Here is an 18,251-nt window from a genome sequence, read left to right as displayed (position 1 = left end):
CTCTTGACACCGAATGATCCGTTTTTTAACCTCCAGTCCACCCTCTCTGTGTGCAGGAGTGTGCAGGCGAGCCGCTCTTCTCGCTCTTCTGTGCCATCAAGCAGCAAATGGAGAAAGGTCCCATTGACTCCATCACCGGGGAGGCGCGCTACTCCCTCAGTGAGGATAAGCTCATCAGGCAACAGATCGACTACAAGACGCTGGTGAGGGTTCTGTCCAGGGGCCGGGGGAAGAATTTTAAGTATTAAGAAAAGTTTGTCATGATGATGAGCTCTTGGTTGATGCCACAGGTGGTCAACTGTGTCCACCCGGAGAATGAGAAGAGTCCTGAGATCCAGGTGAAGGTGTTGAACTGTGACACCATCAGCCAGGTGAAGGAGAAGATCCTGGATGCCATCTACAAGAACGTGCCTCACTCGCACCGTCTGAAGGCTTCAGACATGGACCTCGGTGAGTTTACTTTCTACCTTTAAACTGAAGTAGAGATTTCATTCAAGGGTCGTGATGAAGCCTCCTTCAACTTATCTTCTCCCTGGTTTACCTCAAATCTCCTACATTCACTAGTCAAGACCAACTGGTCCTGATCTCCCAAACTTTGTCTCCAAACTTCCCCACATAAGCTTCTGAGATATACTTTTTCTCAACGAAGACTTGAGAATGTTTCAACTCTAGCTGGGAATTTAGCTAAATTAAACTCTTGTGTTCCAGTTTGGGCTGTTGTCTGCTAATGAGATTCATAAGTCTTGAGAAATCTCCTCCCGTAAGTCTCCACTGCAAGATGTTAGTTTCCTAAAACCATGTTTATTGCTTTAAATAACTGAATCCATGGGTGCCTAGCCTCTTCACAACAGGTTTCCTATAGACCCTTAAAAAAAACGTTCTATGAATGAATCTAAAATGAGGCCTCAATTGATGTTAAAATGTCTTTAATCAATTTTCCAAAAGTATTAAAAAAGTAACGTTGAACTAGTGAGATAAGTTTTATATACTATTTATATACTATTATAAAATATAAATATGGCGATATTTTGTGATTTTCCTTTTTAACGATACTGTATCAATATCCAACAGCACTGTGTGTAAAATCAAATTATTAAAACAATTTTATTTTTACAACTAAACATGTCAAGTATTTAACATTCTTTGGTTGAATTGTAAAGTTTAGAATTTAAGCATGAAATCTGCTAAAAGGCGCCGTAAATAGTTCCCCAAGGCTGCACTGGATGAAATAGTTTATCTTATTCTATTGAAATAAAGACACAGTAGCGGATAACAGCGGAAGAAGACGACAAATGAGGTCTATGGTTGAAAAAAGTATGTACAGAGGGAGGATGCTCGGTTGCTATGGCAACCACTGATGGGAAATACTTACACAGAAGAAGAAATATCACAGTACAGATTATATAAAGGACCACAATTATCTTAAAGTGGGGAAATCTTCTCTTTTTTTTAACCTTGTCTGGATATTTTAAGTAACCTTTTTATCTCAAACCCAAGAGACGTGGAGGTGTATCTGGAACGTGTGAGCATCTGAAATAGCTTCAGTAATAGGTGCACGTCTTGTCTGACGTGGAAGATGTTCTTCATAGATCAGCAGTAATGGGTCGTGAAAGGGTTAAACGTTCTGTTGCAGAGAACATTTTTTTTTTGGTTTGTTCTGTCTGCTAATCTGCATGTCTCAGCTTTATATTGCTCTATGGATTTTCTGGAGGCCCGTCGAGTGTCGAGAAGAGCGTATTTATTAACGGCCCACATGCACCAGGGCGTCCTCTGGGAATGCTCTGGTGCGATAATTTAGTGGGAATATTGGTTTAGCCTTTCGGAGGCTCCACCGGATTCGATTGCGAAATTGTCCCCATCGGGGCCGAATCTGTTGTTTCATTTCCTTTTGATATTTCGTTTTTCATGCGGCTGATGGATGAAGTCGGCTGCTTTTTTAAAAGCTGTCTTTGATAATGTAGAAGTGTCTTATAAGTCAGGTTAATGTGAAAAGACGGGATTCACTGGCGCGTGCACTCGGAGGATAACAACGTCTGATAAGAATAATAGCGGAGTGAAACGTCGCCTCCGAGATGTCGTGGAATCGTCTGTACGCGCCCCAGGAGGACCCGGAGAAGAAGAAAAAAAAACAAGGCCTCATTTTGTGTCATTGTGTTGCTAATGTGCGTCGTGTTCCCCCGACAGATGCAGCAGTCACCTTCACCAGGCTTTTGTCTCCTGCTCTCTGTTCTGTGGAGAGAGATCTGAGAATGTTTCACTTTCCTCACGACCATTATTTATTCATCTTTTTTTCTTGCGTTTGTTTACCGGGCCGTGGCTGAAGTTCATTAGCATCTTTATTGGAACACATACTCCACAGACACAGACAACAGAGGGATGTCGCACTTCAATTTCCAGACTTTTTATAATTCCGGATGCTTCCCCTGCAGCTTGTGCTGCTTGTGATGGGAATAGAAGCCGGCGCTGGTAATGGATGCTCACAGTGGTGTGGTGTTGTTGTCTTCTCCTGGTCCACTGGATTCAATCTGCAGGGGTCTTCGCTTCAAGCTTCTCTCAGATTTTTCAACTCAATTTCATCATCATTGTCTATATTTTGTTCTTCATAATTCAACATCTGTTGACAATGATTGTTTTGTTTTTTCTCCCGACCTCAGAGTGGCGTCAAGGAAGAGGTCATCGGATGATCCTCATGGACGAGGACGTCACCACCAAGATAGAGGCAGACTGGAAGAGACTCAACGTTCTGGCTCACTATCAGGTCAGACTCGCTTCTTTTCAGACGCTGACATTTAATTCATGTGACCATCATGAGGCCAAAGGTTTTTTAAGGTTTTTTTTAAAACAAATAATTATATTTAATATTATTTTTCTTTTACTCATTACTGGTTCAACTCTTAATATTGCTATAGAGTTTTTGTCTCTATTTATTTAATCTGTAAGTATTTATTGTCCACAAAAAGATTTAAGTTGCTATATCTAAAAAATGCTTTTATATCAGTTTAGCTTGAATTTCTTAATTTCTTTCCTCCCAGAATATTTAGGCTTTTCACTCTTCTACCTTTTTGCTTGATGGCCCCTCACAACAATCACTGTGAAAAATTAAAATGTGATGGTTGAGTTGGATTCTGAAGATCTTATCTTTGGTATTAAACATGACTTAAAATACTGTCGGATTAAAAACTGACATAATGCTTCAAACAATGATGAGAGATCAGATCTTGATTCAAAGACAAATTTCCATTGTAATTACAATGAGAACAAAAGCAGCAGAGTTTCTAGTTCGAACAATGTCTGATGACTTTGTCTTGGTTAAGTAATCTCTAGATTCACTTGAGAGCTTTGGTCTGCGTTAAACTATGTTAAATGTCCCATAATGCATTGCAACAGACTCTTGAACATCCATTAAGAAATGCAATGTGGCCAAATATGGCCCCTGCTAGTCATTCCAAATGGCCTCAAATCTTTATCGGTTGTCTCTCAATGCTTGTCCTGTGAGTTCCTCACACTGATGTCTGTTCCAGGTGCCTGATAATGCCGTCATGGCTTTGGTTCCTAAACAAGTCACAGCCTACAACTCGGTCAACAACTCCACCGTGTCTCGGACGTCAGCGAGTAAATACGGTGAGTGACAACTGTTCGTGAGGAGTGACCATCTGAAATGAGACCTGGGGAAAGTACGGCTTGGGGGCCACATTTTTTCCTTTGATTGTGTATTTATGTGGCCCTCAATACGTCATAATAACATGATTCATGTGTCTGACCACCAACTATTTATATTTAATCCTAGTTATTCTTTATCTAAACTACTTCATAGTTAATCATTTTTTACGGAATATATTTTCTCTCAAAATAAATCCCAAGAAATGACATTACATTCGTTGTATTTTAAAATTTTAAAGTTGTTTCAGGTTCTTTTATCTTGACTCACAAGAGTCAACCCCCCCCCCCCCCCCCGCACCTTGAGAAATCCAATTTCCCATCCCTGACCATCCTGACAATGTACCTTCAGCTGAGACCAAAACACTCGACAAGATGAATATTTGATCTTCTCCCGCCGTCCGCATGCAAACATTCACGACCACCATCAGATCAAACAACCTCACAGGTCACAAACACTTGAACGTCTCATTAAAACAGACCAGGTTGCCTTAAATTGGAGCGGAGAGAGAAGCATGTGAGCGGAGGAAGGGGTTTTAAAATGAGAAGCAATTTGTTGCCGAAGAAGACTTTGAAGAAGTTATGAACGGTGTGATACATCTCGATGAAACCCTTGGCATCCTATCTTTAATAATACACGTTTTTTAACTCAATAATACCCTCCCTCCTTCAGTCTGTGGTGCAATCAGAGTTCTAGATGAAACCCAGACCCTCCTGTTTGAAGAAGTCCCTGTCGGGGTTAGAAAACAGGGACAAACATTGAATCTGGGGGTGAAGAGAAGTGTGGGTGATGGACGGACGTTTGATTGATTCTGGTCCTCGCCCTGGTCGGAACCACGCCCTCAGATCAATTCTTCTCACGCCGAGTAAACATTCATTGAGCCGTGTGTTTGGAAATGTCATGGTTACTGGCTGGAACATACATATTTCATGTCGGCTGACACCTGTTCGATTTTGTGTCTGCTTGCCAAGTTATGTCTTGAGTCTCCGCGGGAGAGCAGCCACAAACTTCTGAAGCATCACCGGCTTCTTTGACTATAAATCGGGAGATTCTGCAGATCAGCTAAACCTTCAATTGGTTTAAAATCTAAAATCCCGTCAAATAACTGTCATATCTCTTACTTAAATCAATCTCTTGGAACCATTTGAAGTCGAGCGTAGAAGCTACTTCCAGGGAATATCTATTCAAGGTGGCGAGTTGCCAAAGATGACAACACACTCCCACATGTCTGTGCCCTGAGGGGACGTCCAGAGCTCTCTGCTGTCCCACAGTTCGGTGCTTGAATGCCCATCTCAGGTCTCTTGAAGGTTTGGGGGCCAGCTGGTGGTGGCTTTTTAAAAATTCATCCATCTAACCTCCTCGGAGTGTAATAGGGGTGATGCCAGGGGGGGTCCGGTGGGAGACGACTACTCTCGTGGCTCATGGCAACAGCTGGTCTTCACCTTCCCCGACTGTTGCTCAGTATCAAGTATTGTTTGAAAGTGGATTGACTTGATCTTATGATTTTTTATCTTCATATAATAATAGAAGAAAAATAGAAAGGCTTTTGGCTGGATTTAGATTCTACTTAAAGCCACATTACATAACATTCAACTTGTTTTTGTTTTTTCATAAAATATCAAATGGTTGGTTACATTTTAAAAAGTCATGATTTAGTAGTATGTTTCAAAAACCATTGTAGTTGTAGTATTCTGACACGGGTGGAAGCCATTTTTGCAATATCACAAATTACTGCTTTTATTTATCGAAAAAGTTTTTGTTATTGTCTCTGAATAGAAATCTTCTGAGCTGTTGATTATCTTATACAAATGTGATTAAAGCGGCTCTTCAACAAATGACAAAATGAAAGATACCTATACTGAAAATAAAAGCAACACATAAGAATTAAATCATGCAATTATACAGACAATTAGATTAACTTATTTATTTGATCTTAGATCGGAATAATGCAAGACTCACAAACCTGATTTGCAAGGGTAATAATTTTGTTATTCATGAATCGTTTTTCTCTGAACATTCTTTTGTTTTATGGCTTTTATTTTCTCAGTTTTATTTTAATTGTACAAAAGTGTGCTTTTTCGTTTTATAAAAAAATGAACTTTAAATAACTGTGTTGATTTATTATTTATAAATCATGGCAAAATTACATTATTTTTATTCTTACTATTTTTTTTGTATCCTTTTTTTTCTTAACCACTATTGTTTTTTTGACATTTTTTTCCCTTTTTTCTTTTTGGTGTGAAGGCCACTCATAGAATACACACCTCTGATTATCTACTCACTTCTAGTTCTGAACCGGAAGTTCATGCAAACAAAATTACTTTGAAATCTTCCCTTATTACCCAAAAGTGTTCCACCAAAATAATCCTCACCTGTAATCTCTAATTTGCTTTATTCCCACCAGAAAACATGATCAAGTACACTGGAAGCCCTGACAGCCTGCGGTCCCGTACGCCCATGATCACGCCCGACTTAGAAAGTGGGGTGAAGGTCTGGCACCTGGTGAAGAACCATGAGCACGGGGACCAGAAGGAGGGAGACCGTGGCAGCAAGATGGTGTCAGAGATCTACCTGACAAGACTTCTGGCTACGAAGGTGAGTCCAAGAATTCATACTCTCAGAGACGGACTTGATATTTGGAGTTAGACGAGTAGTCTTGTCTATCAGGAGACACTTTGCTGATATTTGGTATTTCTGGAAATACCAGTCCAACCATCTGGTTGGACAGACAGGCCCTGGAATATCACTCCGTCTGTCTCGTTTCTTCTCCTCACTTCTTTCTCGGCATCACCTTTAACACGCCTACTTGGTTGGATATGGTCTTCAGACAGATGCCGCCAAGACCGTCAGACGACAAGCTGTGTTGAAAGAGCAGCACATTAACAGGCTGGATGGACATGAGGGGATGTTTTGACAGTTCGGGGCTCACCGGTAAACAAGAGGAGCCTGTGATGATGACAGTTTGAATGACGAAATCCCGCCGGAGAATGTCGGGCTCGCTCGCAACAACACGCGCGATGCAGATTGTCACGTCGCGCTTATGTCGTGGAGATTCTGTCTTTGTAGAGAAACTGATAAGCTGCCAGGAGAGAGGCTGACATTAAAATGATAGTTTAGATTCCCCCACATTCCCCTCCCCCCCTCTGCTCTCCGGTCCAAATTGGATTTTTATTTGCCGGCGCCTCATCTGCCACACTCAATGGTCTCCTCCGCTGATAGGAAACCTCTGTCATTTCATTTCCATCCCTCGTCACCGACTTTCCCCCGTGCATCCCATCACCTGCTTCTTTACAAGAGGATTAGATTCTCTGCCTCGCTATCCGTCTCCATCTCTCCACCTTAACATTAAATGAAATTAGAGTCAATGGTGCGGTGTCAGAGCTAATCCTGCAACACAAAGAGGCTTAGCAGATCCGCCTGCTGCCCCCGGATGTTATTAAAAGTACCTGAAAAAACTATTTCCGCCTTCAAAGTTGCAGCTTTATCAAGGAACCATGGAACATGAACTTGTTTGATGACATACTTTCCTGGACGTTTGGATGCATCCGAGTCACTTACTCGCAGCAGTTGAGAACGGGATGGACAGTCAAGGCAGTGGATTGGACTCTTCAAGAGTTCCTCTTACCAAAACCTCATTGTTAGATTGATTTATTCTACAGGTTTAGATATTTTAGATTTTGTTTTAGTTACGGTGGTTATCAGGGCCGGGTCTAGACAGGCATGTATGAGGGGGCAGCCACAAATCTTGAGGGGGCATTGTGCTGTTACTTACTTACTTACATGTAAGTTTGAGGGGGCACAGCATTTATTTGAGGGGGCCAGGCCCCCTCTTGCCCCTGCCTAGACCCGGCCCTGGTGGTTATATTCATTTCCATCATGACTGAAAACAGTAACTGTAACAAAAATAAATGGAGAAGCTTTTAATGAAGAGAAAAAAATCATGCAGACAGGACGGGACTGGACAGTTGGTAGTTACACTGGTCTAACAGTGGGGGGAGCCAAAAACATATATATTAAACTGACCTAGTGCTGCTTTAAAATGAGAAAGTTCTGTTGGGGTGATTGTGGAAGTTTTATCACGTTTTGGAAGTTTATTGTTTTTTCAAAAAAATCAGATTTAGGTAGTTTATACACGCTGTCGAAAGCGTAAAGGAAAGGAAAGGACATATTTCACATAAATAAAAGAGATGAAAACATTCTTTCAATTGTTCTTGAATGCTGTAATTATTGGAACGCTAAGAAGGGTTTTTGAATGTTGTGAAATAATAATACAATATTTTGGGAATCTATGGGAAAGCTATACATTCTATACTGTATATTCTGTCCTTGAAGGTTCTCATTCATCCAGGTCATGGTTATCCAAGTGGTTCAACTGGACTGTTTCTTAAGTTCGGCAGAACTGGAGAAACTTCTAGGATGAGGAGGTGAAACGTCTTCCTAAAACCCTACAAATTCCAGTTGACCTGCCTTTGAACCACTTGCGTTATCTATTTATTCTTTTAGCTATTAAAGCACTAGCAAAAGTACCCAGCATTGCCCGGGGATTCTTGGAAGATACAAAACTAATTCAAAAAACGAATATTTTTAGTGAAAAAACTAAAGGCCATGTAATTTAGTTACATAATATTTAGTTATATAATATTTTATTATCCCTTTAAAATGCAGGCATGGAATTAAAATGCTAATGGAGTCTTTTTTCAGCCGGTCGCGACAGATGCAACTTTTAAAAGGCTGTAACTTGATTTATATTTGAGCTACAGAGATTTAATTTAGATTTAAACCTTCCTTGGATGGACGAGGGAAATTAGCCTATTCTTGTTATTGTAGCACTAATAATAAGAGACTAGTTTGCTGACGAATAAAGTCTCTGTAGGACCCTTGATAAAACCACACTTAAGTGCTCTTTATTGATGTAGAAGATGTGTTTAGTGTTTGTTGCCCTAGAAATCATATTTTAACTTAAATGTTTCTTTCTATACAGACAGAAAACACCTCCCACATCTCAAGTCTATTATTTTAGTCTTAAACAAATTCAGACCCATTACTTAAAAGTTTGCGACCCCTGATCTATAAGGTGATGTAAAGGCCGATTTACCCACTTGTACTTCTAACAGTATTTCCTTTAAAAAGCCTTCTATTTATGGGATATTGCACAGAAACACTGTAGGCGTTGTTGTTCCAAGTGTTGACCTCAGAGGTCAAGTCCACCAGGACCTGAGCTCACAACGAACCAGGCTAAAGGATCCGCTGCCCACCAGACACTGTGTGACCTCTGCTTCTGTGTCTTTCTCATGTAGGGCACGTTACAGAAGTTCGTGGATGACCTGTTCGAGACCATCTTCAGCACAGCTCACAGAGGGAGCGCCCTGCCTCTCGCCATCAAATACATGTTCGACTTCCTGGACGAGCAGGCGGACAAGCACAGCATTCACGATCCACATGTTCGGCACACATGGAAGAGCAACTGGTGCGTTGATACTGATGATTTTTTGGAAAACCATTTTGATTACAGCCATGTGTACCAGAGGTCCAATAAGTAGACAAGGAAAACGTATGCCATCTTGTAGTGTTATGAAAACATTAGAACCGTAAAAATGCAAAGACTTCTGTAGTTGCTGCCAGTCTAAAAAAGACTTCCAGGGTCGATGATGCGCGGTGACAAACCTTGATGACTGACCAATGACAGCAGAGTGGGCGTGGTTATGGTAAACAAGATTTAATCTCCAGAAAAGTAGTGTTTTCAGTGGGCGGGGCTTAAGCAACATTTTCTAATGTAAATATTTCTATGAAAATTGAGTTTTGTACAAACAGAAACAAGGAGGTTCAAGATCTATTTAAGATCAGATCAGATCACTTTAACCAAAAACGATGTATGTTGAAGAAATGTCTGATTTAATCATGTATTTCAAGATAAAGAAGCTGTTGTGAGCAGATCAGACTTTAGCAGGGAGTATGCTAGCTATTAGCTTGAAGTAAGAGCCGATTGGAGCTCTGCAGTCTACCTTGGCTCCACAAACATCCCAGCATGCATCACTCAAACACATGGTTGTTTAGTTGGAAGTGAATAATGCAGAAACTATGAGGAAAGACACAGGAGGTTGTAAAACTTGATTTCTGACATGCTATCTTTATGTTAATCTTTGTGTGTCAGTTATTGCTTCTGGGTTGTTTTCTGGGTGCAACTGTTTAGTGAAAGTGGCTTTCAGGAGTGCAATTAAAATAAATAGCAGTTCATCACAAAACCCACTTCAGATCAAACACAATAGAATAAGCCGGTGATGCCACAAAAGCACTTGAACTGAGTGTACATGTGTGGTACTGTGTCACTCTTGACAAACGTCCTCCCTGGAAAAAAAACCCACGAAAACACCTTTATTCCGCCGCAGCTGCAGAATTATGACGGTCGTACCTCGTGCTGTCACATGTAGTCGCCCAAGCCTATTGTCATCACACACACCATTAACTGAGGCCCATCATGGAAGCCAGGAACCACTGCACCCTGTCACACACACCCCCACCTACACACCCACCATCCAGGTCCTGTCATTCGTGCTTGAGCTCACACTTTAACCCCTCAATTGTCCCGCTGCAATTATGTGCAAAATATCTTGAAAAAACCAAGTGAATTACAAGATAATAATAAAGAATCAACATTAAGAATGACAATCCTATTAAGCTTAAATAAGAACCAAGCATTGACGACAAGGACGACTCTGGATGAGCAATTATAAAGTGACATATCTAAATCAGAACGTGGAGTCTATAATTATTACACTTGACAAGGTTATTGCACTTAAGATAAGTAGCTTATCATGCTGCTGGATTAGTAGAGAAGCTCAGAGTGAGCGTGAGTGTTCCTGCGTGGATGGTATAAAATTGATTAGTGCGATATATACAGGAGTCACCTGTCAAATACTCTTAGTCTACTACTGTTTTTCTTTTCTAACGATCGACCGTATCACCACGGCAACCAAGCACACACATCCGTGTTTTACACACCAGGGATAGATTTGATTACAATCCAGCAGGGTCAGCTTTTAATCCGGTGAAGTTCCATCAAAATTACACAGATCAGCCACAATATCAAAACTACACACATGTTCATATATTTATGTTCAGTTTAAATTAATAAATATCCGTGAAGATGAAAAATACAACAACTTATTCCAACACCATGTTACAATGAATTAAAAGGGTTAATATGTGGTGAAAAATATTCTGAATTAGTTTGAGAAAAAATGTGTTAAAGAAAAAATCTGCACCATAGCTTGGTTGAATCAACAAATAAAGTTAATATCATTTTTTTAATTGCTCAATTGACATTACTGGATAAAACTCATGGTTGGATGGATAGATGAAGCAAAAAAAGTGTTTGTTGTCATCGCAAGACACATAAAAATCTAATTTTGTCACCAAAGTAACATGACAGTACATTTATTTATTTATGAAGTGTTTATTTGATCAGTTGTTCTCCCTGGCCGCCATAGTTCTTAAGAACAACATAAAACAGACTTTGGCAAAGTGCAGGCCAGGGGCCACATGCGGCCCTTGACTTTATTAATGTAATTTTAAAGGTATTTATTGCCCCATAAGACAGATGTCAGTGAATATTAAAATATATATATATATATTAAAGGTTTATAAATACATCAAATAATATTTGTATGATCATTTTCGCTCCTTTATTTTTCACAAAAGCCAATGTGAAAAATGTGGCCCCTAAGAAAATCTAACTGCCCACCACTGGCATATCAGCTTTGAAAATTAAAGTGTAAAATCCAAATGTTACTTCAGAAGACCAAAATAAATCAGTTTATTTCATATATTATCAATATCGGTACATAAATAGATTTAACCTCAATGATTCCTCTGAAAAAATAAATTATAAAATAATTAGTAATAATAATTTAAATTTCCCCCCCAGCTCTGGACTTTAAGGAACCTCTTCACTTTCACACATGTTTATAAATACTCTGCTTTAATCGATTAAGTTTACTGGAGTCCGATTAAACAATGGCTTCTTTCAGCGCCAGCATCTGTTGGCTTTGAGCTCCGGGCACCAGCTTGACCTGAAAAGTCCTGCCGCTCTGATCCGCTCTTATAATCCCTCCATATAAGACTTTGATTAATTCTCAAAAATCAGTTTCTCTAACTCTCCCCCTGCATTGTGCATGATCCTGCCTCAGCGGTGACGGGTGGTCTCGACAACCTTTTTCAAAATCTGTATTCTTTAAAAAAAAAAAAAAACTGCTGCTCCTGCTGCTTGTCCTCCATTTTTTTTCTCTTTCTCTCACCAGTGCTCTAATAAACAGGTTTTTCTTTGTGACAGCGAATAAACAGGCCGGTGTGTCTTTGTTACTCTGGGCTGCAGCAGAATAGAAGCTTGTTGTACAAAGTAACACGTGTGTGTGTGTGTGTGTGTGTGTGTGGACACCGGGACCCTAATGAGAGCCGATGACCACCTGCTATACAAGATAAAGGCTTAATTCAATTGAGCACAAAAATCAAACAAGCGAGAGCACGATCCTCGTCTAAACCCCACAATCCCCCGTAAATCAAACTGTAGCTACAATGTTTCAGTTTGAAATGAAAACTATTCACTGTGTCTCTGGTGACACGATGCTCCCTCAAATGTCCAGATATATGTCCAGATTATAGAGTGAGTTTCTAACCTGACGTCTCCTCCCGCAGCCTACCTCTACGATTCTGGGTGAACGTGATCAAGAACCCCCAGTTTGTGTTCGACATCCACAAGAGCAGCATCACTGATGCCTGTCTGTCCGTGGTGGCCCAGACCTTCATGGATTCCTGCTCCACTTCAGAACACCGCCTTGGGAAGGACTCGCCCTCCAACAAGTTACTTTATGCCAAGGACATCCCCAGCTACAAGAGCTGGGTGGAGAGGTGAGAGTCACTCCGGGAAATAGCTTTAATATTCCCTGGATACACACCTTGATACGAGCCGCCTTCACACAAGCTTCTAAACTAATGAAGTATTTATTGAGACACCATGATGGATTTAAAAAAAAAGCTTTTTGATACAGAACCACGGAGGTGACACAAATGCCTTTTTTATCCTGAGATATTCGTGTCTCATGATATCTATTAAAGTCATTTATTAATTATTTCCAACTTACGATAATGCAGTAAAGATCCCAAAACAAATCATAAACGGAGATCCGGAAAACGAAACCAAACCACGCGATCGCCTTTAAACAATGTACAACGTCACTTATTGGCTAAACTAAAGAACTGCAGTTACAAACAAGAAGTACATGAGTCTTGAACAAATAACAAATTTTGCTGAAAACTAAGTCAGTAAAAACCTCTGCTTTGGCATCAATAATGGAGAATATCACAAGATATGAATATCACAAGATACGACTATCAGGAGATACTAATATCCTCTGGGGCTTTGTTATTAGATGCAAATAAAAATATATATTTGCAAATGTCATATACATTTGTGATTCCCATTCTCATCCTGCCCTTGTTTGGCCCTCACAATATTTGTACAGTTATACAAAACAGATTTTATCACGTAAATGTGTGTTTCTTACGTCCTGTTACAACCAAATGCTTCCTAAACATAGTGGATGCAAAGCAAGAAGTCTTGGAGAATGTTAAATGTATTTTTGAAAATTTTGGCCACAGGGAGCTTTTTGGTGACGTCATGTATGAGCACAATATAGTTCTAACACTTCTCACAGAGGAAAACCTTCTTCTGTACATGCGTTTACTTTGCTTCTAAATACTGCCTCCTAACAAAGTCAATGAATCTGCCCCCCTCGTACTTAACAGACTGAAGTGAGTGTGACCCGAATAACTGCAGGCTTGTCCTCTAAAGGCTATCCACCAGATTGTAATTCGCTATTAGGCCGCTTTAATTAAGTGAGTTGATGGAGCAACGGAGCTTCTGCTGCGAGGCTTCTGATTACCTTTACCTCACTGGGCTCACTCGCTCAGCCGTGGCCATGAAGAGGCTGCAGATTCATGGCGGCTCTCTCTGGCTCTCCTGAGCTGCTGAAGGAGGAAGTGAAGCTCTGTGTTCATGGTTCCCTCGCGCAATCAAACTAAAGCGAGTCGAAGGTCAAAGGTGACGGGACACTTTGTCCTCTGATGACCCTGAGTTAGTGTTGGTGGTTCTGTACTGGTGTCATGGAAAAAAGAAGATCTTGATTTATTCCAAAACTATCGAAGGCTCACAGACCATATTATTAATCTGATGAATCTGTGTAAAAATTGATTGATTTTTCAAGTTTTTATGGAAATAATATTTCTCTTTATATTAGATTTAGCAGTTCCTTGTTTCAGTATTTTAACAGTCCAATCACTCTTAATCTGGTTTAATGATAAATACATGTGGATGAATGAATTATAATCTCCAATTCTAATATCTTAGACATAACGTTTTAACATTTATCCTGAAATTCAAAAGTATTTTTGGTCAAACACTGGATCGAGAGAATATGGAAATACGTGGATGATTTTATTTAGAAAGGGAATTGTTGTAACGTGAGGTCTTTGTTTCTCCAGGTACTACTCTGACATAAGCAAGATGCCAGTGATCAGCGACCAGGACATGAATGCTTATTTAGCGGAACAATCACGGATGCACATGAACGAGTTCAACACCATGAGCTCGCTCAGCGAGATCTACTCCTACGTGGGAAAGTACACCGAGGAGGTGAGTACTTGTTCATATGATGTCCAAATGTTGGTCACGATTCTTAGTTTTTTTTGAGGGAATCATATGATAACGCCTTGAACTGAAGTCGATTTATTAAACATATTCAATTAGATAACATCATTGAAAGTATATATTTTTTAGGTTTCTCTTTCAAGAAAACACACAGGCCTTCATAGAACTTGATGGATCTGTGATAAAACTTGATGACATTTTAAAAGAAATTAGAAATAGTCTGCAGTCCTGACTCCACCACTAGGCCAGAACATGGCCCCATTCCTCCAGTCCTTAGAAGATCTCTTATGAAACACAAAAGGAAATAAGAACAATTTTCAATATTTAGCACATATACTTGGCTGTTAAATTCCTTGGAATATTTACATATACAGTATATTATACAAACACTGTTCCGCCCCAAAATAATACTGACAGAAAAAATGAGAAACTGCTCCAATGGAAAGCTATGGAAATGTTTTGTGATTTAAACAAAGTAATGGGCACCATTTAAAAAACAAAAAAAAAGTACTGGTATCTGATTAAACCTAAATAAAATAAATAAATAAACTTTTAATTTTGATGATGGTGGAAAAAAATTGATTTTAAAAGTTTACAAAGAAGTTATTTTAGGCAACCTGAGGCCAGGTGATAAAATAAAGATCGAGAAAACAAATAATACTATTAAGAATAGAATAGAATAGAATCTAAAATGTTTATTCATCCCCAGAGGGGAAACACACTTTTACGACAGCACAGTTGAAAAAAATAAAGTGCAAGGAAAAAAGAAATAATAAAAGAGATAATAAAAAAAATAAAAAATAAAAAACGATCTTAAAGATATACAAATTATTTACAATATTAGAAATTTAACACTATTAACAAAATAAAATAAAATTAAAATAAAATAAAATAAAATAAAACACACGAGAAGAAAAACACACTACGGATTAGCATCAGGATATTTAAAGTAGAGAGTTAAATATCCTGACACCAGTTGGGATGAAGGACCTTCTATAACGCTCCGTCCTACACTGGGGGTGCCTGAGCCTACCACTGAAGGAGCTGGCCAGCTCCTCCACGGTCAGGTTAAGAAGAGATTGAAACTTTTGTTAAAAGTGGGACTTATTAACAGTATAAGAAAACATATCATAAAAGTAAAATACTGAACTAGTTTGCCAGATAAGAACAGATGGGTAAAATATATATACCCGTTTTTTCTGATAAACTGAATCTGATATGAGTTTAAGAAGGATCTGAAAGTAGTAAAATGTAAGATGAAGTGTTTTACAGTTGGAATGGTCCGAGAAATGGCTTGAAAAATGACACAGAAATGCATATATAACTATACTAATAACTAACTAAGTTCAATTTAAAATTTGAATTCCACTAATTTTCTACTCACCTTCATGTTGACTAAGAGTTAGGATTATTTTCAGAATAATCTGTTCCTTTTTATAGTTATAGACAAACGATGTTTGTTCATTTTAATGTAGTGACTGGAGCTCAGTTGTCTTCGTCTTTATTTTCGTTGAAAAAGACACTTAAAGAAATAAGAAATGTCTCTATTAAAAATCACTATTTTAGCATAAGGTCGTACTCCATTAATCCGCCGGTGGTTGGTGATGAAACTCGTCTCTTGAGTCAAGAGTTTACCTTGTTTGATGGTGTTGATCATTTGGCGAGTTTGTGTTGCTCACCGTGTGTGTGTGTGTGTGTGTGTGTCTGTGTGTGTCCGACAGATTGTGTGCGCACTGGAGCAGGAGGACGGAGCCCGGAAACAGAGGCTGGCCTTCAAGTTGGAGCAGGTGGTGGCCTTCATGAGTCTGGAGAGCTGAGAACCACACTTCCCAGTGCATTCTGGGAAGAGACCCCGTCAGAAACCGTGCCGTGCCTGAGCAACGACCTGTCCCCATCTTTTTCATTACGTGACTTCCTCCACGCGCCTTTAAAGAAAAGAAAAAGCGAAAAAAAACACACAAAAAAAACGATGACTTCTTCCACGATCTTAATCCTGCTTCCTCTTCTGTTCCACATCCACGTTTGCTGCATTACTGAATATCTGAGGGCTGGTTCACAGTTGAGGTGGGACTCTCTCCGGTCGCACGGGCGAAACCCCTCGGCGCCCCCGCATGGAGACCTTCTGAGGGGGGGTCTTCTGGCCATATTGGCAACCTCAAGCGCCTCTGTTGCTGAAAACACGAGAAAAACATTTTGACATTGCCTTTCGAAAAAGTTCTAGCGCTCTAGGTCATCCATTCTGGGTAAATCAATGACGTCATCGCTAGCCTTCGCTTTACCGTGGTTCTGTATCGACGAAAAAAGGGACGAGCGCGGGGGGGGTGGGAGGGGATTGAGACCATAAGCCAAATGATTGCTAAGATGGTTTACCTAGTTTACTTACAAGCAAACATACATATCTGAGAAGTTAGTCAACCTCGAATGTTTTCTTTACTGTAGCTGAAGTTCTTATTTAAGAAGACAGAAAAAAGGGAATAGTGCTTTGCTGGACTTTTTTTTTTCTTTGTAGAGACTTTAGACGGCTGAGCGACTGCAGCTAGTAGCCCTCTGCAACGTTAGCACACTTCTTCGAAAAACCCTCAAAAAGAAAAAAAGCTCACAATTTCTGCTTCCACGACCTGGCTGCGACAAACACGAAAAAAATCTGGAGACCAAAAAAAAAAAAAAAGACAAAAGATGACGATCCTCAACGAGAAAGCACACAGCTCCAGGCAAACACTTTACAATACTGTACCAACGCGGTCGGTGGTACGTCTAAGCACACATATGTACGCACACACTTACGGTCGGCAGCAGATCCGGAACTGCTCAGGTACCAACCCTGGAGGAGACAAGAGCCGACTGTTCAGCTCCATGTAGCCAGCGATGGCTGCCCTGCTACCTAAAGAGCCTCAGTTCAGACGCAGAACCACGAATCAAGACGCCTCTTTGGAATACGAGAAAGCACGATGGACTTGAGTCGGTCAGCCGAAGAAAAAAAACAAAAAAAACCAAAGGAGCTTAAGATTCTCAAATGAGTCCAAAATATTTTGTAAAAGTGCCACCGAGGAACTAAAAACAAGAACTGTGCAAAAGAAAAAAAATATCCATTGTGAATGGAAATTTGATGAATTTTTCTGACCTCATTTTGTGGAGGTGACGTCTCTGGCTCCTTCTCTTTCCCACGGCCACTGGTTTCACCTCGTGTGCGTCTCCCGACCCGACAGTATTCTCTTTTTTTTCCGTTTTGCACAAAACATTGGAGACGGTAGCTAGTCGCGTTTCGGCCGAAACTTCTCCACCCTTGAGTGTGTATCCGTGGAGGCACTCTTGTTTCTAGTGTAGATGTCCTCAGTTGAAGTAGGTGCTGGTCTTCGCCAGTGTTTTTGGAACTCGAGCGGAGAACCGACAACCCCGGCACGACGGACAGTGAGCAAAGATATTTCTGACCTGTTGGATGTTAATGCCACCATGGGAGACTGACGGAAAGAGATGCTGGAGGCGACCTCCGTACCTTTTTGACCTCTGCCCTTTCTTTTGCCTTGACAACGTGCCCCATGTGGTGATGTGAATGTGTGACGACCGCTCTCGGTCCACCTCGGGTCCTTTATTGGCTTTTTATGCGCATGTAAAACAGAAACAATTTAATAAACGTATTTAAAATGGAAAAAAAAAAAAAGAAAAATAAGAAACGTTAGCCTTGCATTGATAATGTGGATGTGTTCTTTTATCTTTCTTTTGCTTGGAAGAATGGAAAAAGGAAAAACTGGATCGTTCAAAAGTGATCAAAAGTGGAACTTTGTTTAAGGTGGAATCTTTATCCAGTCCCGTCCCGACTACAGATCCTCATGTTCATAGTGTTGTGACGTGTTAGATACAGACAGAATATACCCGTGCATGCTGACTTATTTG

General features: G+C 40.1%; 1 protein-coding gene across 1 annotated transcript in view; it reads left to right on the top strand.

Annotated features, from left to right (window-relative positions):
- The window catches only part of plxna4 (plexin A4), a 176,363-nt gene extending 158,361 nt beyond the window's left edge, over nucleotides 1-18,002 (top strand). The window contains exons 23-31 of the mRNA XM_087787263.1: nucleotides 57-203; nucleotides 291-450; nucleotides 2,655-2,758; nucleotides 3,522-3,621; nucleotides 6,063-6,253; nucleotides 8,956-9,125; nucleotides 12,350-12,562; nucleotides 14,195-14,345; nucleotides 16,082-18,002. Of these exons, the coding sequence (XP_087643389.1) occupies nucleotides 57-203; nucleotides 291-450; nucleotides 2,655-2,758; nucleotides 3,522-3,621; nucleotides 6,063-6,253; nucleotides 8,956-9,125; nucleotides 12,350-12,562; nucleotides 14,195-14,345; nucleotides 16,082-16,177 (1,332 nt within the window). The 3' untranslated portion in view covers nucleotides 16,178-18,002. The remainder of the gene's footprint in view (nucleotides 1-56; nucleotides 204-290; nucleotides 451-2,654; nucleotides 2,759-3,521; nucleotides 3,622-6,062; nucleotides 6,254-8,955; nucleotides 9,126-12,349; nucleotides 12,563-14,194; nucleotides 14,346-16,081) is intronic.
- The last annotated feature ends 249 nt before the right edge of the window (nucleotides 18,003-18,251 follow it).

This window comes from Callionymus lyra, chromosome 3, assembly GCF_982586985.1.
Source record: "Callionymus lyra chromosome 3, fCalLyr1.hap1.1, whole genome shotgun sequence".
NCBI classification, from domain to species: domain Eukaryota; kingdom Metazoa; phylum Chordata; class Actinopteri; order Syngnathiformes; family Callionymidae; genus Callionymus; species Callionymus lyra.
This window is presented reverse-complemented; position numbering and strand designations above follow the sequence as displayed.